The sequence below is a fragment of the Amblyraja radiata genome, chromosome 31, assembly GCF_010909765.2.
Source record: "Amblyraja radiata isolate CabotCenter1 chromosome 31, sAmbRad1.1.pri, whole genome shotgun sequence".
NCBI classification, from domain to species: Eukaryota; Metazoa; Chordata; class Chondrichthyes; order Rajiformes; family Rajidae; genus Amblyraja; species Amblyraja radiata.
In genome coordinates, this window is record NC_045986.1 from 15,217,897 (window position 1) to 15,243,228 (window position 25,332).

At 45.6% G+C, this 25,332-nt stretch overlaps 1 protein-coding gene across 1 annotated transcript in view; it reads right to left on the reverse strand.

Moving 5' to 3' along the window:
- The window catches only part of LOC116990323 (RAP1 GTPase activating protein), a 290,150-nt gene extending 279,545 nt beyond the window's left edge, over positions 1–10,605 (reverse strand). Inside the window, exon 1 of the mRNA XM_033047839.1 lies at positions 10,410–10,605. Within this exon, the coding sequence (XP_032903730.1) occupies positions 10,410–10,429 (20 nt within the window). The 5' untranslated portion in view covers positions 10,430–10,605. The remainder of the gene's footprint in view (positions 1–10,409) is intronic.
- Between the last annotated feature and the right edge of the window lie 14,727 nt (positions 10,606–25,332).

A 25,332-nucleotide genomic window follows, 5' to 3' on the forward strand; every position in this document is an offset into this window, starting at 1 on the left:
AGTGAGAAGAGGAGTTGAAGTGGTTAGCAACTGGGAACTCCGGAGAGTCCTGGCAGATAGAGTGCAGGTGTTTAGGTGCTCAGCAAAGTGGTCTCTCCCTCTCACCTTCTCCCCCACCATGGTTCTAATTCATACCCAGTGCATATGACAATTAAACACTCTTGACTCTCCAGTTGACTTCCTGTGCTCTGCCTCAAGAACTCTACAGTCAATAGTCGCTAATAAAAGCAGGCAATCTCCTGGGGTGACACCAGGTTATTTGCTTCAGTTAGAGCGTGGCAAGAGGAAAGAGGATACTGCCCAAGTGAATAACATACCCACATGTACATATATGCATGTACGTACACACACGCACACGTACACACGCGCACACACCCGCACACACACGCACACACAAAGCTGAAGATAGAACAGCTGGTGACATCCAGAAGAGACCTGGAAATATTCAGCAAGACAGACCCTGCTACAAATGTCATTAAGCTGAATTGCAAATCCACTTCCCTCTCCACAGATGCCGCCTGACCTGCTGAGTATCTCAGCCACTTGCAGTTTTTAGTTCAGATTTGTAGAATTTGCAACTTTTTTTTTTTGCTTTTCAACATTTGGCCATTTGGTCGTTCAGAGTTTTACCTGAATAAACCGGCTGGACAATTTCTTTCAACGCAAAAGTATTTAAGCAGATGTACCTAGCTTTGAGAGACCCCAAGGACATGAAAGATGATGGGGAAATGCACGACCCCCTTACACCATTGCAGACCGGTGAGGTAGCTGGGGCAGCACCGTACTGACAGCTGTTAACAGCTGGCCACGTTAAAGCCCTCACTCCCAGATCAACTCACTGAACTGTTGCAACTGCTCAGTTACAGGCTGACTGATTTTACTTTACCGAAACATGGAGCTAAATCCCTCTGTCAGCACCTAGCAGAAGGCAAGGTTACAATTACTCCGTGACAACAATTCTAAATAATACGTAAGCAAAATCACTTTAAAACTATAATTAAGTCTAATTAAGACTGTACAGACAGTCTGTAGAAGGATTTCGGCCCGAAACGTTGCCTAGTTCCTTCGCTCCAGAGATGCTGCTTACCCCGCTGAGTTTCTCCAGCATTTTTGTGCACCTGGGATTTCCAGCATCTGCAGTTCCTTCTTAAACACTGTTGGAAGGACAGCTTGTTTTACGAAATATCTATTGGACGTTGTCTAATATTCCCTCTTGAACTTGCTCAATAATAAACCGATAAACACCTGCACTAAACACATAGGAGGGGAGATGACACACAAACCTTCTGGCCATTGCATTAACATTTACTTAATGGGCACAGGCTGACACATACATGGTGTTATTGGAGTGCATTCTCTTCATTATCTCCACCCACTGCGTGCAAAGAATAGTTACATAGCTTGTATTTGAAGTGTCAACATTGGGTAAATCTTCACCATTAATGTTGTAATCTCTTGTTATGTCACCATCACTTGTTATGCTGCTCTGGAAGGTTAGATTGCAAAGAATCCTTGGAGAGCTACCTGACTGGACATAGAGTGTAGGAAGGAACTGCAGATGCTGGTTTAAATCGAAGAAAGACACAAAGTGCTGGAGTAACTCAGTGGGACAGGCAACATCTCTGGATAGAAGGAATGGGTCTGAAGAAGGGCCTTGACCTGAAACGTCACCCATTCCTTCTCTCCAGAGATGATGCCTGTCCTGCTGAGTTACACCAGCATTTTGTGTGTATATTTGACTGGATATAGAATTGGCTTCATGGAAGGAAGCAGAGGGTGGTGGTTGAAAGTTGTTTATTCAGACTGGAGGCCTGTGACTAGCGGTGTGCCTCAGGGATCGACGCCGGGCCCACTTCTGTTTGCCATCTATATCAATGATTACATGAGAATCTATAAGGGCAGCACAGCAGTAGAGTTGCTGCCTTACAGCGCTAGAGACGCAGGTTCGATCCTGAATACCTGTGCTGTCTGTATGGAGCTTGCACGTTCTCCCTGTGACCACGTGGGTTTTCCCCGCTCCGGTTTCCTCCCACACTCCAAAGATGTACAGGTTAATTGGCTTTGGTAAAAGTTGTAAATTGTCCCAAGTGTGTAGGATAGTGCTAGAGTACAGGGATCGTTAGTCAACACAGAGCTGGTGGGCCGAAGAGCCTGTTTCCGTGCTGTATCTCTAAACTAAATAAACGCAAAAGAATGATTAGTAAGTTTGCAGATTACACCAAATATTGGTGGAATCGTGGATGGTGAAAATAGTTATCAAGAATTACAACAGGATCTTGATCAGCTGGGAAAGTGAGCTGAGGAATGGCAAATGGAATTTAATTCAGATAAGCATGGGGTGTTGTATTTGAGATGTCAAACCAGGGCAGTGAATGGGAGGGCCCTGCAGAGTGTTTTAGAGCAGAAGGATCTAGAAGTACAAGTACACACGTGGAGGCTCTAAAGGTGGATCTCATAGGACGTTGACAGACATGGGAGGTCTGCCCTGATGGTGTAGGTGGGCTGTAGGCTGCTGCTGAGCCCCTTGGCTGGGAAGAAGCTCTGAGCTAATATGGGAACCTGGGAACTAATGAGATATGGCAGGGACTGCACTTGCTGGCATGGAGCAAGCGCTGGAAAGCCATCTTCTCAGCCTTGCATATCAGTGGTGTTGGTACGTAGTTTTCCTCTAATGAAATGCAAAGCCTGTGGGGAGACCTGCTCCAGCTCACACACAACACTGATGGATTTAAAGACACAAAGTGAGGATGCTGGACTATGAAAATAGACACAAAGTGCTGGAGTAACTCAGCGGGTCAGGCAGAAACAGGCAGATGCTACCTAACCTGCTGAGTTACTCCAGTACTTTGTGTCTATTTTCATAAACCAGCATCTGCAGTTCCCCTTGTTTCTACCGACCAATTTAAATTGCCTCAGACCGACAGAGGAAAGCACTTTGTATTGCTTGTAAAACCAGAACCATGCTTAAAAATTCCATTAAGAATTGGCCGCCTCTGTGCACTTTAATACAGCGTCTGTGGCCCTGCTTTTTGTGTCTGCTTTTCATTTCCAATTGCCCTGCTAATTAAAATCACATTCATTTGGTATCTGCAACGGAAACGGTGACTAAAGTTCATCGACTTTACATTTGCAATTGTTCTGGGAGTGCGAACTGTATTCCTGTAGTGTCGTTTGCCCAAGCCGATGCTTCATCGACTCAGCGTTACCTTACTGAGTCTGTCAGAGGCGGTGGTTGGCATTGAGAGTTCACGATGAGAGAGGGTGACCTGCTCAGAATAAATTACACAGATGGAGAAGCAGAAATGGGAATCTGCGGTGCTTTTCCAACAAGGAGTAAAACAGCAAAACTATCAGAATTTTCTGTATAAACCACCAGCCAAGAAATTGCTCTCACTCAGATAATCCCTCCATGGCTCACAATGTCAGTCAGCCAGCAATGCCCATTAAACAAAGGCCATTGAATTTACCCAACCTTTCTTGACATTTCTTGAGTCATCGGTGCCGGCTCTGATTTGTTCTGATTTGCACTTTTTCAAACCACTAGTTTCCCTCTCCCATGACTCTCACTCTGAAGAAGGGTCTCGACCCGAAACATCACCTATTCCTTTCCTCCAGAGATGCTGCCTGACCCTCTGAGTTACTCCAGCATTTTGTGCCTATCTTTGGTGTAAACCAGCATCTGCTGTTACTTCCACTACAATCCTCCAAAGTTTTGGAATTTCCCAAATTCAGCATTTACACCTGAATGAAAATGCTAATATAGTGGTCACATTACTGACTATTAGCCCTCAGCTTTGCTCCACTGATCCAAACACTTGAGTCTGAAGAAGGGTCCTGACCTGAAACGTCACCCATCCTTTTTACTCCTGAGAAACTGCCTGATCAGCTTAGTTACTCCAGCACTTAGTGACTAATGTAGGTCCAATTCACATTGCAACAGTTGAGAACTATAGTTCAACTAATTAACTAATTGACTTCACCTCATCATTGGATCAGATAGATCCACAGAGTGATACAGCATGGAAACAGACCCTTCAGTCCAACTCTCCCACGCTGACCAAGATGCTAGCCCCCATTTTCCCATATCCCTCTAAATCTTTCTTATCCAAGCACATTTAGTTTTTTTTTAGTTTTAGTTATAGCGGGGAAAAAGGCCCTTCAGCCCACCGGGTCCGCGCCGACCAGCGATCCCCGCACACAAAAACAATATTCTACACGCACAGGGACAATTTACACTTATACCAAGCCAATTACCTGCAAACCTGTATGTCTTTGGAGTGTGGGAGGAAACCAAAGTCCTCTGAGAAAACTCACGCAGGTCACGGGGAGAACGTACAAGCTCCGCACAGTATGATATAGTCCGGATCGAACCCGGCTCTCTGGCGCTGCAAGCGCTGTAAGGCAGCAACTCTACCGCTGTGCCACCTTGACCAACTTTGAAGTGTGGATGGAAACCGGAGCTTCCTGGAGAAAAACCACGCAGGTCACGGGGAGAACATACAAACTCCATGTAGACACAAACCGTGGTCGGGGTCAAACCCGGGTCTCTGGTGTTGTAAGGCAGCAACTCTACCGCTGCGCCACCGTGCCATGCAATGGCTGCTGATCTTAAATCCATTGACTGGATAAATCAGTGGTTTAGACTTTATTCAAGGACCCACCACCAACCCCCTCCCCCTCCCCCGTTGTATACTTGCTTAACAAAAACCTATTTACTCTGCCATGAAAATACTCACAGCCTCTGACCCCATCGTCCTTTGAGAGAAAATAAAACGGCCTCATTATTATCTTGAAATGACCCCTTACTTTTAAACAGTGACATCTAATTATGGATGATCCCACTGGAGGGGAGGAATCACCCTCTCCATATTAATCCTGCCATGACCTCTTCGGTGCAACCATGCCTGTAAATTGCAAAACTCCTAAGCATGACAATTGGATCATTTTCAGCCACTTGTGAACACAAATATACCATAGAGTTACATATTCCTTTACGCGTTATCTTGGCCACACCACTCACTAATCATTTAGTGGGTGGGTAACTGTTGCAAAAGATGTGTTGGGAACAGGGTGGTGTAATCTGTTGTTACTAACATAGAAACATAGAAAATAGGTGCAGGACTAGGCCATTCAGCCCTTCGAGCCAGCACCACCATTCAATATGATCATGGCTGACCATCCAAAATTAGAACCCCATTCCTGCTTTCTCCCCATATCTCTTAATTCCGTTAGCCCAAAGAGCTGCATCTAACACTCTCTTGAATATATCCCGTGAATTAGCCTCCACTGCCTTCTGTGGCAGAGAATTCCACAGATTCACAACTCTCTGGATGAAAAAGTTTTTCCTCATTTCAGTCCTAAATAGCCTACCTCTTATTCTTAAATTGTGACCCCCTGGTTCTGGACTTCCCCAACATGGGGAACATTTTTCCTGCATCTAGCCTGTCCAATCCTCTCCCCTCCCCTCTCCCCTCTCCTCTTTATCCCAAGTGGGATAACATAGAACTAGTGTGAATGGGTGATTGATGGCCAGCATGGACTAGATGGGCTGAAGGGCCTGTTTCCATGCTGTATCTTTCAAGCAATCTATTCAATCATCCACACTAAGATTTGATGTGGAAACTTTGGGACATTTCCACCCAATTAGAGTGTTAAAGCAAGGCTTTGGGATAATTGACTGGACCCCAGGCCTTGAGGGAAAGATGGCAAATGAAATATAATCGGAGCAGAAGGATAGCTGCACGTGAAATGTCTGAGCAATGAAGTAACAATGGTAAAGGCAGGAGCAGCTTACAGAACAGAGATCACTCACCCATCGTTACCTGCCTAATCACTTTATCCCTTCCCCAGAGGCACATAATTTTGGATTAACCTTTTAGTTAGAGTACTGATAAGGTTATTTTGGGATGTGACCTAACATAAAATGCCCTTCCCTAAGAAAATGCATGAGAGCTTCAACAATTACCTCAAGAGCAATGCAAATCTGTCTTTTTTTAAAGAGGGCTCTCAAGGAATTGCAGATGCTTCAATCCTGAGCAAATCACAGGGTGCTGGAGGAACTCAGGGGGTCAGGCAGCATCCGTGGAGGGAATGGACGGACAAAGATTTGGGTCGGGAACTTTAGTTTAGCTTAGTGATACAGCATGGGAACAGACCATTCGGCCTATTGAGTCCACGCCGACCATCGATCACCCATTCTCACTATTTATAGAGTCATAGAATCGCGTAGAGTGGAATCAAAGGGCCATCTTGCCTATGCCCATCACAATACTATCTATCCATACTAGTACCACCTGCCTGCATTTCACCCACCCATACATTACAAACCCACTGACTCACATGGCATACATTACAAACCCACTGACTCACATGGCTATCTGGACTACACGTCTTCCCACCCTGCCCCCTGTAAAGACTCCATCCCCTACTCCCAATTCCTCCGCTTACGCCGCATCTGTTCCCAGGATGAGACATTTCATACCAGGGCATCGGAAATGTCCTCGTTCTTCAGGGAACGGGGATTCCCCTCCGCCACCATAGATGAGGCTCACACCAGGGTCTCATCCATACCCCGTAACACTGCTCTCTCTCCCCATCCCCGCACACGCAACAAGGGCAGAGTCCCTCTGGTCCTCACCTTTCACCCCACCAGCCGGCAAATACAACACATAATCCTCCGCCATTTCCGCCACCTCCAACGTGACCCCACCACTCGCCACATCTTCCCATCTCCCCCCATGTCTGCCTTCCGCAAAGACCGCTCCCTCTGCAACTCCCTCGTCAATTCTTCCCTTCCCTCCCGCACCACCCCCTCCCCGGGCACTTTCCGTTGCAACCGCAAGAAATGCAACACCTGTCCCTTCACCTCCCCCCTCGACTCCATTCAAGGACCCAAGCAGTCGTTCCAGGTGCGACAAAGGTTCACCTGTATCTCCTCCAACCTCATCTACTGCATCCGCTGCTCTAGATGTCAGCTGATTTACATCGGTGAGACCAAGCGTAGGTTGGGCGATCGTTTCGCCGAACACCTCCGCTCAGTCCGCAATAACCTACCTGACCTCCCGGTGGCTCAGCACTTCAACTCCCCCTCCCATTCCCAATCCGACCTCTCTGTCCTGGGTCTCCTCCATTGCCAGAGTGAGCAACAGCGGAAATTGGAGGAACAGCACCTCATATTCCGTCTGGGGACCTTGCGTCCTTATGGCATTAACATTGAATTCTCCCAATTTGGCTAGCCCTTGCTGTCTCCTCCCCTTCCTTAACCCTCTAGCTGTCTCCTCCCACCCTCCCATCCGCCCGCCCTCGGGCTCCTCCTCCTCCTCCCCTTTTCCTTCTTTCTTTCCCCCCCCCACCCCCCATCAGTCTGAAGAAGGGTTTCGGCCCGAAACGTCGCCTATTTCCTTCGCTTCATAGATGCTGCTGCACCCGCTGAGTTTCCCCAGCAATTTTGTGTACCTTCCCTTTAAACCTATCGTATCCATGTGCCTGTCCAAATGTTTTTTAAACATTACAACAGTACCTATTCCACTACCTCCTCCGGCAACTTGTTCCACATACGTACCACCCCATTGTGTAAACAAGTTGTCCCTCAGTTTGTTATTAAATCTTTCCCACCTCATCATAAACCTATGTCTTTTGGTTCTTGATTCCCCTACTCTGGGTAAAAGACTCGGTGCATTTGCCCTATCTATTCCTCTCCTGATCTTATACACCTCTATAAGATCCTCCGCTCATCTTCCTGTGCTAACAGGAATAGAGTCCTACTCCTAGCTTGCTCAACCTCTCCTGTAGGCTCAGGCCCCTGTATGTTATCCCACGTTCACATCCACGCCTTACACACTACGGGCAATTTACAGATGCCAATTAACCTATAAACCCGCATGTCTTTGAGATGCGGGAGGAAGCTGGAGCACCTGGAGGAAACCCACACAGTCACAGGACGAACAGCAAACTATACTGACAGCACCTGAGGTCAGGGTTGAACCCAAAGCTACTGTTGAAACAGCTGCACAACTGTGTTGCTCTGAATCTGTCCCGTGTTCTGATTGTTCTGATATGTAGAACGATTATAGCTGGAAGGAGGCCATTTTGCCTGTCCGTGCTGGCTCAATGTAGAAAACAATCTAGCTTGTCATTCTCCTGCCTTCTCTCCACAGCTCTCCAAATTCCCTGGTTTCAAGCACCCCTTTGCACATTATAAAGGAATCTGCTCTCTCCAGTCTAATCACTCTCTGCATAAAAAATGTCCTCTGGTCACTTCTGATCCTTATGCTAGATGCCTTCATTCGACATCCTTTAGTTCTGGATCGTTTTAATTATTGGAAATGATTTCTCTCTCTCTGCTCTGAAGGGCCTTCAACCTGAAACATTACACTGATTCTCTTTCCATGGATGCTGCCTGACCTGTTGAGCATTTACAGCAATTTTAGTTTTTTTAAATTTCAGATTTAACAGCATCTGCAATTGTTTGATTTTCACCCTTTCTATACCTGTCATGTTTTAAACCCCTCCTGTGGAGTCAGGTGTTTATACATCACTTTGCACTCTCTGCAAAGCCTTATCACTCTTCCTAAAGTCTTGCTTCCACAACTGGGTATCAGAGTGGCGCAAGCTGGCCAAGCTGCTGCCTCACAGTGCCAGTCCCGAGGTGTGATCTTGTCCTCAGGAGCTGTCTGCGTGGTGTTTGCACGTTCTCCCTCTGACCACATGTGTTTCCTCTGGGTGCTCCGGTTTCCTCCCACATCCCAAAGATATGTGGGTCTGGAGGTCTATTGGCCCTCTGTGAATTTCCCCTCATGTATATGGAGTAGAAGGGAAAGTGGGATAACATAGAACTAGTGTGAAGGGATGATCGATGGCTGGCATGGACTTGTTAGGGCAAAGAGCCCGTTTCCATGCTATATCTTTCAATCAAACAATCAAACTGGACACGAAGATGGAGTCAAACTTTGATAAATGTTCACCAGCCCTTTGCGAGTGTACTCTGTACCGCAAATAAAGCAAAAAAAATTGAGTGCCAGTTTCTACGCAGGAAAATGCATTGATTGTGTGGTGAGCACAAGTGCCTGCATCAAGATGAGCAGTCAATGGTTTGCCTTTACAGAAACAAGTACATTAAGTTATGCAGCGCTCATGATCCTATGCTGACAGGTTGCAAGCATTAAATTCTTAGTTCTGTCTTTGAGAGCGATTGTGGCTGATGTAACCCAAATATTGACTTAACTTTCAGTATATTTATTCATGTAAAATGTTACAAAAACCACAAAATATTTCACTCTCTGAAACGCTATGAATTCCATTTAAAGTTTAGTTTAGAGATACAGCATGGAAGCAGGACCTTCAGCCCATTGAGTCCGCAGCGACCATCGATCACCAGTTCATACTAGTTCAATGTTATCCCACTTTCTCACACGTTCCCTACACCTCACGGCCAATTTACAGGGGCCTACAAACCCATGCATCCTTGGGATGTGGAGGAAACCGGAGCACCTTGAGGAAACCCACGCGGTCACAGGGAGAACGTGCAAACTCCACACACACACACAGTAGACAAGGTCAGGATCGAACCCGGGTCTCTGGCGCTGTGAGGCAGCAGCTCTAACAGCTGCGCCACTGAATTTGCATCTTCTTTCTCTCATTCCTTTTGCTTCATGCTTGCTTTCCACTCTCCGGTGTCATGCTGGCTCACGAGTGAACAGCCGCTGGAAAGTAAAGCTGAAATCTTCTGTCTACCTCTCACTGCTCCTCTCTTTTCCACCTGCATCACAGAAGCAGGATTGAAGCTGAAGGACCCTGGATTTGATTCCTTTGGAGATTATCCATCAAAGATCAGTCAGGTCAGGAGGTTTATCTGACTTTCAGTGCAATGTCAAATGTAAATGAAATGAGCACCTTCCAAACACAGTCGTCAGGCAAATCTACCCACAGCAGTCTCCCATAGCAAGCAATCAGCTTGTGGAATGTCTGATGGATTAATGTGTATAAATATATAATATTTCACATATAATATATATATATATATATATATACACACAGCCATTTCCACAGGAATGATATATATATATATTTAATATTGGCATTCTTCCCAAAGGAAAGTGAGAAGGGGTCCACATTCTTCCACCATTACAGTCACTTATCAAATTCAGAATCATGTTTCAAAGTATTGTCATCATTAGTGAATTTTCATTTATCAATAGAGAAATCGCACCCCAAAGTGCAAATGGCAATTCATCTTGACAAAAGCCAGTCATATATACACACAGTTTTAAGAAGTCCTATATCGAACTCCTGCTTCGCAGTCTCGTGCTCAGAGTAAATACACAGTCACCGCTGTCATTGCACATGAACTGTGAGGGAGTGAGTACAGCAGATTAATCTAAACTTAATCAACAATACGTGGAGTACCTTACCAGGCATTAGCAGCATGCATGTTGAGGCAGAGTTACCCTCCGACCACTCAGTGATCTGGTAACATCCAATTCCAGCTGGTGCTCTCTCCCAACCGATGTGCAGTTCAGAGGTGTTTGCAGGGTTCTGGCTTCTGCCGTGAATCAAACTCTATTGTTTCGAGGCAGCACTGTTTTTGGCAGGAACCACAGGCTCACTGGCTTTTCACTACCTGTCGTACAGCATTTTTTTTGTTCATTCACGGATATGGGTGTTGCATTGTTGCCCATCCCTAATTGCCCTCGAGAGGATAATAGTGTCCCACCTTCCCCACAGCGTAAAAAAAAGGTGAAAGAGTCAAACGAACAGCCAACGTCAGAGCAGGTACGAAGAACTGGTACTTCAGTTTATGAAATTTGCATGCAAAATATTTTTTTAAATGGGAAATACTGATATAAAACTTCAGATCGACCTGAAAGGGCGCCTCAGTTTTTCTCTCCATCGATGCTGCCTGACGTGTTGAGTATCCCCAGTGTTCTCTATTATTTTTGCTTGAAAATTTTATGGGTAGTTTAGCTATGTCGTGGAGGAGTTAACAGGGATTGCTAGAAGACGGAACTTATGTACAGGTCTGGCGAGGTTAAGAACTACAGAGTTAGAGAGATGTAGGCTAGACACTCAGGAGAGTGAAGATATTTGGTATGTCTCCAATGATTCTTACAAAGTTCTACAGATGCCCCATCGAAAACGCAGCTTAGTTTGGGAACAACAGCCCAGCCCGTCACACAAATCAGCCGCCCCACCATTGACTCCATCTTCACTTCACGCTGCCTCGAGAAAGCAGCCAACTTGTTGTTTGCCTTCCATCACAGTGAGGAATGTGGAGGAGACACTGTGGTGGATGTTTATGTTAAAATGTATTTTCAAGTTCAAGTTCAAGTGAGTTTATTGTCATGTGTCCCTGTATAGGACAATGAAATTCTTGCTTTGCTTAAGCACACAGAAAATAGTAGGCATTTACTACAAAACAGATAAATGTGTCCATATACCATGATATAAATATATACACACATGAATAAATAAACTGGTAGTGCAAATAACAGAAAGTGGTTGCTAATAATCAGAGTTTTGTCCGAGCCAGGTTTAATAGCCTGATGGCTGAGGGGAAGTAGCTATTCCTGAACCTGGTTGTTGCAGTCTTCAGGCTCCTGTACCTTCTACCTGAAGGTAGCAGGGAGATGAGTGTGTGGCCAGGATGGTGTGGGTCTTTGATGATACTGCCAGCCTTTTTGAGGCAGCGACTGCGATAAATCCCCTCGATGGAAGGAAGGTCAGAGCCGATGATGGACTGGGCAGTGTTTACTACTTTTTGTAGTGTTCCGTTGCTTTTTATTAGTATGACTGGCTTGGCAAATGAAATTCCTTGTATATATTGCAAAACATACTTGGCTAATAAAGTATTATTGTGAATGCTATTGTGATAACCAAAGACCTTTATTATCCCATTCATTCTCTCATCTCCACTCTTCTATCGGGCAGAAGGTACAAAAACTTAAAAGCACATTACAACTGATTCAGGAATAGCTACTTCCCAGTTATTATCAAATCACTGGATAGTCTTCCTATAAGCTAGAGTGTAGTCCCGATCTTTCAGCCTACATCATTGTGGACCTTGGACTCATTTACCTGGAACTGCAACACAATAGTGCTGTAACACTGGCATTTTTCTCTTTGGACTATCTGTTGTACTGGTCTATGGTTTGATTGAGCTCATGTAGAGTGGTTGATTTGATATGACCAGTTAGCTAGCAAGCAGACAAAATATTTTCACTGTATCTTGGTACAAAAGACAATCATAAGCCAATACCAGTACCGACATTTCGGGTCAGGACCCTTTCTGAAACTTAGCTTACCCATGGTCTCCTGAGAAGCATCCTGACCCATTGAGTCACTCCAGTACTTTGTGTCTTTTTTCATAAACCAGCATCTGCAGTTTCATGTATCTACCAATTCCAGTGCCATTGGTATCCACGTCTCCAAATGGAATTAATCAAGAAATGTGGTAAGGGAACCAAGGTCAAAGAACAGGGAGTTGTCAGAAAGTTGAACGGGTGGCAATGTACAGAGATTGGGTGAGGTGTACAGGATTGGGATTTTATTACGTAGCGTGAGAACCACCGGACTGAGCACAGGGGTGATGTGAGAGTTGAACCTAGCTGGGGGCAAATTTAAGATGCAACTGTTTGGATAGAAGAACAAGCCAAGTGTGTTGGGAGGTACGTCTGGTACTGGCAAGCGGCATGGATGAGGGTTTTGGCAGAAGGCGATCGAATGTAGAGGCAGATCAGGTCATGTTTGATGTTTAAACCCTTTGAGGTGGAGTGGACTTAGTCTGGTCAGGGCCAATTAGGGATTGCATGTAGCAATGGTGCAGCGGACAATTCTGAAAGTAGTCGCAGTATGCCCTCCATAATCTGCATGTTTCCCTGAGATACCTTCTCATTCTGCCACCCTGTAAATATAGACCTCGTCAGCCCAACTTCTCCTCGTATGAGATTCACAATATGTCGGCAAACCTTGTCTTTGAATGTATTTCTTTGTTCACAAACTTTATGGAATCTACCATTCTTTGATCTATTTTGTTTCTTACCTTCCATGGTGCAAGGCACAGCATAGTGCAGTAGTGTTTAAAATGAAAGCTGGAAACACAAGATGCTGCAATCTTGAGTAAAAATCAAAGTGCTGGGGGAACTAAGCGAGTCAGGCAGCATCTGTGGCTGCCCATGGGAACATACATACGTGAGAAAATAGAGCAGAAGACCACTCGGCCCCTCAGTCCTGTCCCGCCATTCACATGATCGGATACTCATCGAGTAAAACAACAAGGTGCCCATCTGAGCTCGTTCCTTTTGCCTGCACCTGGTCCATATCCCTTAAAACATTTCCTATTCGTGTACCTTTTTTAATATATTTTACACATTATAATACTTGCCTCTACCACTTCCTCTGGCAGCTCAATCCACATATACCCACATCCTTCTGTGTGAACCTACTGTCCGCTCAGTTCCCCTTTAAATCTTTCCCATCTCACCTTAAATCTGTGCCCTCTAGTTTTAGACTCTCCTACCCTGGAGAATATCCACCATCTCTCTGCCCCTCATTATTTTATAAACTTCTTTAAGATCATGCTTCAGCCTCCTGTACTCCAGAGAGAAATGTCCCAACCTCTACAGTCTCATATAACTCAAGTGCTTTAGTCCTAGTTGAGTCAGAGCAATATCCTTACAAATCGTTTCTTCACCCTTTCCAGCTTAATGACATCCTTCCTATAGCTGGGTAACCAGAACTGTGCATAATACTCCAAGTGTGATCTCACAAACATCTTATACCGTTGTAACATGATGTCCTAACACAATGCAATGACCAATAAAGGCAAAACATGCCAAATGCCTTCTTCACCTCCCGCACAACCTGTGTATCCACCACCCTGTCAACCTGTGTCTCCACCACCCTGTCTACCTGTGCCTCCACCACCCTGTCAACCTGTGTCTCCACTTCCAGGGAACTATGTACCTGTAGCCCTAGTTCTCCAAGATCTACAGCACTGTCCAGGGCCCTGCTGTCAGTGGCGGACTGGCCAGGGTGTCAGCTTGCCCGATGGCAAGTGGGCCCCTGATGAAGTGGGCCCCCTATATCAAGTGGGCCCCTGATGAAGTGGGCCCCCTTTGTCTCCTGGCAACCAATATTTTCAGACCCAGTCCGCTACTGCCTGCTGTATACTGTCTTTGCAATGATTGGAAGGAAATATCTTGTTCAATCAGCCACATAACATCTGAAGAAGGATCCTGACCCAAAACATTGCTTATCCACGTTCTCTTGAGATGCTGCCTGACCTGCTGAGTTCTTCCAGCACTGTGTGTCTTTTTTGTAAAGCAACATCTGCAGTTCCTTGTGTCTACATTAATGTTACATAGACTATTCTAATCTGTGGACAGATAGCACAGTGGATAGTGTACTGACAATTCAATTCATCACTTTGTTCGCTGAAGTGTGATTGAACCAGTTAATATAAAGAATTCATTGCAAGAGGTTTTAAAAAGCCCTGCAGATTTATTCAATTAACAGATGCAAGTGCATTTTCCCACCGACTCTCAGAATGTAACTTAACAAGCGTGTTTTTGAAGAAGCAGCTGGAATCAGCTGATAACACTGAGCAAGAATGGAAGAGTAAATGTGTGTATGTGCGGCTTGGCCTGTCACTGAAAGTCAGTCATTCATCCGCTATCTATTTAGGCAGAGAGAGTTCACAATTGCCAACCAGCGTGTTATATCCTGGCAAGTATAATTGAATTCTCCTTATGGCATTAACATTGAATTCTCCCAATTTGGCTAGCCCTTGCTGTCTCCTCCCCTTCCTTAACCCTCTAGCTGTCTCCTCCCACCCTCCCATCCGCCCGCCCTCGGGCTCCTCCTCCTCCTCCCCTTTTCCTTCTTTCTTTCCCCCCCCCACCCCCCATCAGTCTGAAGAAGGGTTTCGGCCCGAAACGTCGCCTATTTCCTTCGCTCCATAGATGCTGCTGCACCCGCTGAGTTTCCCCAGCAATTTTGTGTACCAAGTATAATTTAAAGTTGTCTTTATTTAGTGCACAGGCAAAGAAACAAACCATTTTTCATGAACGTTGAATTCTCTCATTTCTAGCAATATTCCTCTCTCTTTTGCATGCCCCAGCCCCAACCCTGGTATCCACACCCCCCCCCCCCCCTCCCCCAGTCACCCCACTGCTTTATCCACTTCCGTACGCTATTCTCCAATCCTTGAATCCCTCATTTCCCGTCGATCCCCGCCCCCTACTCTTTCCCCTCCCTCTTGGACGTCCCACCCACATCCCTCATTTCACTTCTCTCCTTGGCTGACACCCTTTTATCTTCTATTCATCTCTAGCCTTTGTCACGTACTCTACCAATCTGCTAATTACACTCCCTCAGTTTAGTTCAGTTTATTGTCACGTGTACCGAGCTTTTTCACTGCCCTCACTTGTATCCACCTATCACTTGGCCGGCTTTGCCCCAGCCCCACCTCTCTTGCCCATGCCGACCAAGATGTCCCATCTACACTAATCCTGCCTCAACTACCCCCCTGACAGCTCGTTCCATACACCCACCACCCTGTGTGTGAAAAAGTAGCCTCTCAGGTTCCTATTAAATCTTTCCCCTCTCACCTTAAACATACATTCTTTGTTTCTTAATTCCCCTACACTGGGTAAAATACAGTGCATCTACCTTATCTATTCTATTCTCCTCAGAATTTTATACAGCTCTATAAAATCACCCCTCGGCCTCCAAGGAATAAAATCCTAGCCGGCCCAACCTCTCCCTATAGCCCAGGCATTCAGATCCTGGCGACATCATCGTAACTCTTCTCTGCATCTTTCCTATAGCAGGTTGACCAACACTAAACATAGATGTTCATTATATCTTTGCAATCAAGGTCACCATCATGACATCAATGTTTCCAGTTACTCTGCACTTCTTCATTACTCTTATAAGGACAATTTGTACACTATTCTCCCAACCCTGATCCCCCATTTCCCTTCTATCCCCCCTCATTCCCCTTCCCCCTACTCCTCCACCCATGTACCTTCCTCTGGCTTCACATTTAATCTTTCTCTTCTCTCCTTATTAGTCTAGATTAGTTTAGTTTAGTTTAGTTTAGAGATACAGCGCGGAAACAGGCCCTACGGCCCACCGAGTCTGCACCACCGGCCAGCGATCCCCGCACATTAACACTATCCTACACATACCAGGGACAATTTTTTACCAAGCCAATTAACCTACAAACCTGTACATCTTTGGAGTGTGGGAGGAAACCAAAGATATCGGAGAAAGCCCACGCGGTCACGGGGAGAACATACAAACTCCGTACAGACAGCACCTGTAGTCAGGATCAAACCCGGCTCTCTGGCGCTATAAGTGCTGTCAGGCAGCAACTCTACCGCTGCCCCACCACGCCGCCCTTATCTGATGCCTTCTGTCTCCTTTTCACCTTCTAGCCTTTGTCACTTACCGCACCCATCTGTAAATCTCCCCCCACTCTACCTCACTGGTATCCAATTATCACATGACTGGTTTGCCCCCTTCCCCAACTCTTTTCCAGCCTTCTTCCCCCACACCACACCATCAGTCTGAAGGAGGATCGCGAACCGCAACGTCATCTGTCCATGTCCCTCCACAGATGCCGCCTGACCCATTGCGTTCCTCCAGCACTTTGTGTTTTGTTCAAGATTCCAGCATCTGCAGTTCCTTGTGTCTGAATTGTGCGTACAGTGTGTGTGTGTGAACATTGCTGCCTGCTGTCATTGCTAACACAATTCCCCCACTCTCTTGCCTTTCACATCGATGGGATCATTGTTGAGACAAAGAAAGACAAACAATTCATCTTTGCAAACAATAATCTAGGTCATCGCAGGATTTAGGCTTTTCCTGCCACCTTCTTTGTAAACTCTGCAACCTCTTACACAAATCCCCGACTTACCAGGCATTGGCCAATCACTGGGCACAAAACATTTCTTCAGGCAGAGATGGCAATCCAAGCCAGCATCAGTGATTGGCTGTAGCTGTTTGAATGCAATATACATAAAGACACTTGTTTCACTCCTTGCTTTGAAAGAGTATTCAGTAACTTCACAAAGCCAGCAAAGAGAAGGATTCAATATTTAGCATGCGTCTTTTTGAAAACCTTTTCAATAACTTTGCTTCACTGCCAATGAGAAGACATGATATAAAGTCAGCTGCTGGCACCCTGCCCACCAGCTGAAACTATTCCTCCACTCCCAGCCCAGTCTTCCATGACCAAAAGCAGCTCCTCCCCTTGCCCTCGCATCTCTCATTATCCTGCTTTAAGTTTGAGACACTGGTTTAGGTTCTAATAGAATTCTTCATTATAGAATGATAGAGAAGGCCTGAAGGGCCAAATACTTGCTTCTGCCCCTGTTTCTTTCAGCCATAAAGGGCAGCACAGCTGACAGAGCTGCTGTCTCAGAGCGCCGAAGACCCTGACCTCGGCTGCTGCGTGTGTGGAGTTTGCACGTTCTCACTGCGACAGCGTAGGTTTCCTCTGGGTGCTCCGGTTACCTCCCTCATCCCAAAGACACGTGGGTTTGTAAATTAAATTGTCCCAAGTGTACAGGGAGTGTATGCGAGAGGGGGATAACATAGAACTGGTGTGAACGGGTGATCGATGCCGGCATGGACTCGATGGGCCGAAGGGTTTGGGTTAATTAGTTCGATTAATCTATCAAACAACTTATCCAAAACCAATGTCCTCTACTTTAAAACAAAGGCATAATTACAAGGGTAGTGTTGTCTGGAGGAACTGGGAAAGTGAGCTAAAGGATGGGCCTGGAGGTGTGCAGTGGCAACTATTCCACAGTGCTCAGCATGTACATATCCCAATTAGAGAGAGAGGAATTCAATAGGCAAAATAAACCACCTGTGGTTAACAAAGGAGGTCAGAGGCAACAGCAGATCAAAAACTAAAACGTTCAATGTGCAGAAACTGTTGCAAGACTGGAGGATTGGGAGTTTTTCAGGAACCAGCAGTGAGAAAGTAAAACGCTAATAAGGAATCAGATTATTGATTCTGAGAGTTAATTATAAAATATGATAAAAACAAATGCTAAAGCTTCCTGGGGTATAAAAAGGGAGAAGATATGTGAGGGACCCCTAAGTGCCAGCCCTGGAATACCAGAACACTAAATCAATACTCTGATGACAACATTACAAATATTCCATTTTAATCCAAAATAAAATGTTCATTTCAGGCAATAGACAATAGACAATAGGTGCAGGAGTAGGCCACTTGGCTCTTCGAGCCAGCACCGCCATTCGATGTGATCATGGCTGATCATTCCCAATCAGTGCCCTGTTCCTGCCTTCTCCCCATATCCCCTGACTCTGCTATTTTTCAGAGCCCTATCTAGCTCTCTCTTGAAAGCATCCAGAGAACCTGCCTCCATTCTCTGAGGCAGATAATTCCACAGAAGGCAGAGAATTCCACAGACATTTCACATTTATTTCACATTTTTAATCTGTTTTTGCTTGATGGTTCACAACTGAAAGGTCGAAGTGTGATGGTGACACCTTAAGATGCGTTGGTCATTTCACTAGCTTTCAGATCAGATATCTCCTTCCATCAGACTCCACGATGGAAGCAGAGAGATTGCTGTTTGCTGGCAAATCTCAGACCAAAGCACGAAGAGGAACACGTAGTTCAGAAAGTGAATCAAAAACAGGAATCAGGTATTTGCTGTCCTTATTCCTCTTCCACACCCATCCCTCCCTGAGGCTGAGCGTGCTCAAGGATTGTTCCAACTAATCGTGCCACATTCCTGGGTTCCGGTCATTCAAATGAGCAGGAAATTCTCATGTGCAGGCCTTACCCTGGGGTGAGGCCTGGCCTTCAATTTAATTGTTGTTCGTAGCAACACTTCTTGGGTACACCCCTCCAAAAACTTCATGGGTACATCAAAGAGTACTTGTCTTTGCGCACAGTCCAGCTGCTACCTGTTTGCCCCATTCCACAAGTCGCAGCATGATTGAGGTTGGGTAATAGGCCTTTCTTTGTGTTTTTGTTTAGTTTATTGTCACGTGTACCGAGGTACAGTGAAAAGCTTTTGTTGCGTGCTAACCAGTCAGCGGAAAGACAATACATAGACATAGAAACATAGAAAATAGGTGCAGGAGTAGGCCATTCAGCCCTTCGAGCCTGCACCGCCATTCAATATGATCATCCAACTCAGTATCCTGTACCTGCCTTCTCTCCATACCCCCTGATCCCTTTAGCCACAAGGGCCACATCTAACTCCCTCTTAAATATAGCCAATGAACTGGCCTCAACTACCTTCTGTGGCAGAGAATTCCACAGATTCACCACTCTCTGTGTAAAAAATGTTTTTCTCATCTCAGTCCTAAAAGACTTCCCCCTTATCCTTAAACTGTGACCCCGTGTTCTGGACTTCCCCAACATTGGGAATAATCTTCCTGCATCTAGCCTGTCCAACCCCTTAAGAATTTTGTAAGTTTCTATCAGATCTCCCCTCAATCTGCTAAATTCTAGCGAGTACAAGCCGAGTCTATCCAGTCTTTCTTCATATGAAAGTCCTGCCATCCTTACATGATTACTATCGAGCCATTTACAGTGTACAGATACATGATAAGGGAATGATGTTTTGTGCAAGGTAAAGCCAGTAAAGTCTGATCAAAGACAGACCGAGGGTCACCAATGAAGTAGATAGTAGTTCAGGACTGCTCTCTAGTTGTGGTAGGATTATTCAGTTGCCTGATAACAGCACAGGTCTAGGTTTTTCTTGGAATAGTCATACTGCTTGGAAATCAGCCTAACTCATCCATGCTAACCAAGATCCCCCATCTAAGCTCGCCCCTTTTACCCATATCCCTATGAACCATTCCAATCCATGTATCTATCCAAATGTCATTAGATTTTAGATATACAGCGTAGAAACAGGCCTTTTGACCCACCAGGCCCGTGCTGCCCAGCAATCACCCTGTACACTAGCACAGCCTACACACTGGGGACAATTTATTATTTACAGGAACCAATGAACCTACAAACCTGAACGTCTTTGGGGTATGGGTGGAAACCGGAGCGCCCAGAGAAAACCCACACAGTCTCAGGGAGAACGTACACACTCCGTACAGACAGCACCTGTAATCAGGATCGAACCTGGGTCTCTAGCGCTGTAAGACTGCAACTCTACCGCTGTGTCTTAAATGGTTCTTTATTGCTGCCTCAACAATGGGTATCCTCCGATACTCAGGTGAGGAAACTAAGCAGAAAATCACTTCCTTGTGCTTTAATTACTGACTCTCACAGCAAGTATGCTATTCCAACTGAAACATCTGCACCACCCAGGCTCTGAATACAACCATCTTCCCCTTAAGTGCTGCCTTTGATGACTGAAATGTTAATAATTCACTTCATGTTCTTCAGAAGTCTTGACAGTCGGCATGTGGCTCACAACATGATATTTGTCCAATCGCCACCCACCCACAACATGCCCAGGATCCGTGCTCCCCCTCCACTCACTGAGCCCATTCCCCCTGACCTAGCTTAATGCATCATAACCTTGGGTGCTGTCTGCATGGTGTTTGCATGCTCTCCCTGTGGTCATGTGGCTTTCTTTTCCGTTGTGCTCCGGTTTCCTCCCATATCCCAAAGATGTATGGGTCTGTAGGTTTATTACACTCTGTAAAATTGCCCCTGGTGTGTAGTAAGTCGATGGGAAAGTGGGATAGCATAGAACCAGTGTGAATGGATGATTGATGGTTGGTGTGTATGCAGTGGGCCAAAGGGCCTGATTCCATGCTGTGTCCTATCCAAATCAAGTTATATTTCAAGTGTAAATCATAGTTCAACTCAAGTTCCATGGAAATTGAAAACAAATCAAGTTACCTCAGAGTTGTCATATATGAGATCACCATTTGCACCTTCTCCTCTTGTGTTGGGGTCCTCACTGATCGCTAGGGTGGCTGTCACACTGCCTGATCATTTTCATGAACTACTAGAGGTTAGCCAGGTTAATGCTCAGTTAAAGTTTCCCTTGGCTAGGGTGTCCAGAACCTGGATTCACAGTCTCTGAAAGGGATTAGCCATGCAGGGCAGGTATGAATAGGAACATCTTCACCCAGAGGGCGAAATTCTCAACCCATGATGTATAGGAAGCTGAGCAGAGACACATGTCATGAGAATGGCGAGGTGTGTGTGTTGGTGCAGGAAATTGGTGCTGTGGAGAAAGATGGTGTTACTGGGTGAAAGACCAGGCAGTGGGGACCCAATGGCCTGTGCTTGCTTCAATGTTCTACCTTTTTAGGTCTCAGTAAATGTGTGTAAATAATAAATAATCTGTTAATCTTCATTGGATACTGCTGTGCGGAAATTAGCAGCTGCATTTCCTGTGACAGTACCCTTCAGCCGACCGAATCTGCGCCGACCAGCGATACATTAACACTATCCTACACACTAGGGACAATTTACAATTAACTTACAGACCTGCTTGTCTTTGGAGTGTGGGAGGAAATCGGAGCACCCGGGGAAAACCCACGCAGTCACAGGGAGAAAGCACAAACTCCACACAGACAGCACTCGTAGTCAGGATCAAATCCGGGTCTCTAGCGCTGTAAGGCATCAGCTCTAGCGCTGGGCCACTGTGCTGCCCTCACATGGCAGCATGGTATTGTTCAGCATCCGTGCAATTGTGTAAGGTGCAGTGGAAATAAAAGTCTGCTTTTCATTTGCACACCAATCTGTTCAGATGCTTGGAAGATAGGTTGTCAGTAATAAGGACTCATTAATACTGGCACTGCCAATGGCACGTCCCTTTGTCCTGGCCCTCCCGCACCTCCACACAATGTCAAGCCAACTTGCTTCTCTCTCAGAGTGTACAGTGCGGAAACAGACCCTCCAGCCCACCATGTCTTAATTTAGAGTTTAGAGCTTCAGCATGGAAACAGGCCCTTCAGCCCACCGAGTCTAATGCTGACCATCGATCATCCACATGTCCATCGCAACCTTTTTGCCCAACTGCACTAATCCCACTTGACTGCATCACCTATGCCTTACCTATCTAAATGCCTCCTAAATAAATTGCATCTGATCCTAACACTTCCTCAGGCAGCATGTTCCAGATATCAATCACTCTCTGCAAAAAAATCTAACACTTCTGTCCCTCTTTTAAACCCTTCCTCTCAGCTTAAACCCATGCCTTCTTGTTTTTGATACCCCCACCATGGGGTACTAAAAGCTCATGATTTATCCACCTTATTCATGCCTCTCATAATTTTGTGCACGTATATCTTTCCCACATCAGTTGAAAGGCTTGACCTGAAGCATTTTGTTTAGTTTAGATACAGTGTGGAAACAGGCCCTTTAGCCGACCGAGTCCAATGCCTACCAACCATCATCCATACGCTAGTTCAATCCTACACACCAGGGACAATTTACGGAAGCCAATTAACCTACAAACCCACATGCCTTTGCAATGTGGGAAACCAGAGCGCCCGGAGGAAACCCACCCGGTCACGGGGAGAACGTACAAACACCATACAGACAGCACCCATAGTCAGGATCAAACCCGGGTGTCTGGCGCTGTAAGTCAACAACTCTATGACTGAGCCACCATGCCACCTGAACTCTGTTCCTCCTTCCACAGCTACTGCCTGACCTGCTGTGTTTTTTTTTTCTGTTTCATATCAGATATCCAGCAACTGAAATGTCACAATGAGACATTGTTGGTATTACGCATTGGGAAATGTACCAGTTCTTTTCTGCACACACACATTATACAAGTTTTCCATTTGTGTTTCGATATTGACGTACTCAACACTTTTGCTGCAGGCTAGATTATACAACCAGTATTGGACCCCACCTTCTTGCCAAATACAGACCAGCCTATTCCCTAACAATTTTGCTATGTATTTATTGTTTTGCAATAAATGACTCTTTCATAGCTTTGTTGAGTGCACCTACACAAAAGGGTGATTGAGATGTGGAAGATCATGAGGGCCATGGATAAAGTCAACAGCTGGCAGTCTTTTCCCCATGGTGGAGGATTCAAAACCAGAGGGCGCAGACTTATATTGAGAGGGGAGAGATTTAAGAGAGGCGACACTAGTGGTGCAGTGGTAGAGTTGCTGCCTCACAGCGCCAGAGACCCACCCGGCTTTGATCCTGACATCGGGTGCTGTCTATATGGGGTTTGTACGTTCTCCCTGTGACTGCATGGCTTTTCTCCAGCTGCTCTGGTTTCCTCCCTCATTCCAAAGACGTGCTGGTTTGTAGGTTCATTGGCTTCTTGTGTGTAGAATAGAAATAGATTGTCCCTTGTGTGTAGAATAGAAATAGTATATCGGTGATCAATGGTCGGCACGGACTCAATGGGCCAAACGGTCTGTTTCCATGCTGTATCCCTAAACCAAACAAAACTAGACCTCAGGGGCACCTTTTCCACTCATATCTGGACTGAGCTGCCCGAGGAAGCATTAGAAACCTACACAATGATGATGTTTAAAAGCCCTTTGTACAAATGTACGGATAAGAAGGGTTTAGAGTGCAATGGGCAAAATACAGGCAAACGGGACCAGCTCAATAACCCAACAGTTTGTTCATTAATCCAATGTCAGTGTGAACAAGGTGGACCAAATGCCCTGTTTCTCTGCTGTGTAGCTCTGTGACTCCTTGACCCTATGGCCACTTCACCATTTAATGTCACATCCAGCCACATAGCACTGCTTGAATTGACCTCTGGAAAGTGACCTTAGACTAATGATTCAGGTCTTGGAACGGGGACTTGAATTCACACTGGGTGGCCCAGGGTCAACCAGTACAGATCAGTCAGTCACTTACCTAATGTGTGTTTGCGGCCATCACTGCCAGGAGTGGGACCATTTATGTTATTTTTATGTGTGAGGTGTCAATGCCAATTTCCAGATGTAATCTCTTTCTTCGGAAACTGGTCCAGACACCTCCCATCACATCACCCAGGCAGGAGCAGGTTTTCTGGTGGTATCATTAACATGTGTTAACTCGTATTAACTCTGTGTCTGGATCGGAAGGATTTGGAGGGAGACACGAGGAACTGCAGATGCTGGAATCCTGAGCAAAACACAAAGTGCTGGAGGAACCAAACAGATCAGGCAGCATCTGTGGAGAGAATGGACAGGCTACATTTCAGGTCGGGCCCTTCTACAGAGTTCTGAAGGATCATCAGTCCTTTGCATTCCCTGCCCTTGACAAGTTGGACCAAAGAGTCTGTTTCCATGTTGTATAGTTCTATAACTCGATGACTTTAACTATTTAAAACATAAATTGGATTAAAAGTCCTCACATTAAAGTAACATAATAAAACAAGGAGTGCAGCAAGCTTAAACCAGTGACCAGAAGAGTCCCTCCCGAGATGTAATTTATCTATTTATTAAATACCATTACAAAAAAAATGATTGGTCCCGGCACCTCACCACCTCACCACACCTATTGCTGTTGCTAATGACCAAGGTGTATGACCACCCACTACCATGTTCATGGAGATACACACACATTTACCCCAGCTGCTGAGAAATCTCCTGTCATCATTGACCCATGTTGTGTGGTCAACCCAAGTTTGTGAAATGCACAGGTCATTTTTTGACAGTCTTAAGCCCCTGTCCCACTGTACGAGGTAATTCAAGAGTTCTCCCAAGTTTTCCCCTGATTGGAACTCGGAGAATGTCCCCTAGCAGGTCCATAGGAGTTTGTGGATGTCACGTAGCGGCTCGTACGAGTAAAAAGTAACCATTTTTTTATCACAAGTATTTTTTTACTCGTGGACATTTTTTGCAGGGATGAAAAAACGTCACGAGTTTACCGGATTTCCCGAGTACCTACCGTTAGCATTACGAGCCGCCACGAGACATCCATGAACTCCTACGGACCGCTATGGACATTCTCCGAGTTCGGACCAGGGCAAAACTCGGGAGAACTCTTGAATTACCTCGTACAGTGGGACAGGGGCTTAAATGGGCAGCAGGTCTCAATAGCAATTTCTTAAAGCAGGGATATCTGAAGAAGAGGCCCAACCCAAAACGTTGTCTGTTCTTTCCCTCCACAGATGCTGCCTGACTTGCTGAGTTCCTCCAGCACTTTGTTTTTTTGTTTGCTCAGGATTCCAGCATCAGCAGTTTCCCGTGTGTCCAATGTTTGTGGATTCCTGTTCGGTGTTAGTATAGTCAGCATCCATTTAAGTCTTGAGTCCACTTTCCTTTGCAATATCCTTTGTCCAATACTCACCTGTGTTTTGTGGCATGTACGGAAAGGTTTAATTTCAGTCCAAAACACAAATTGCTGGAGGATCTCAGCGGGTCAGGCAGCGCATGTGGAGGGAATGGTAGTCTGTG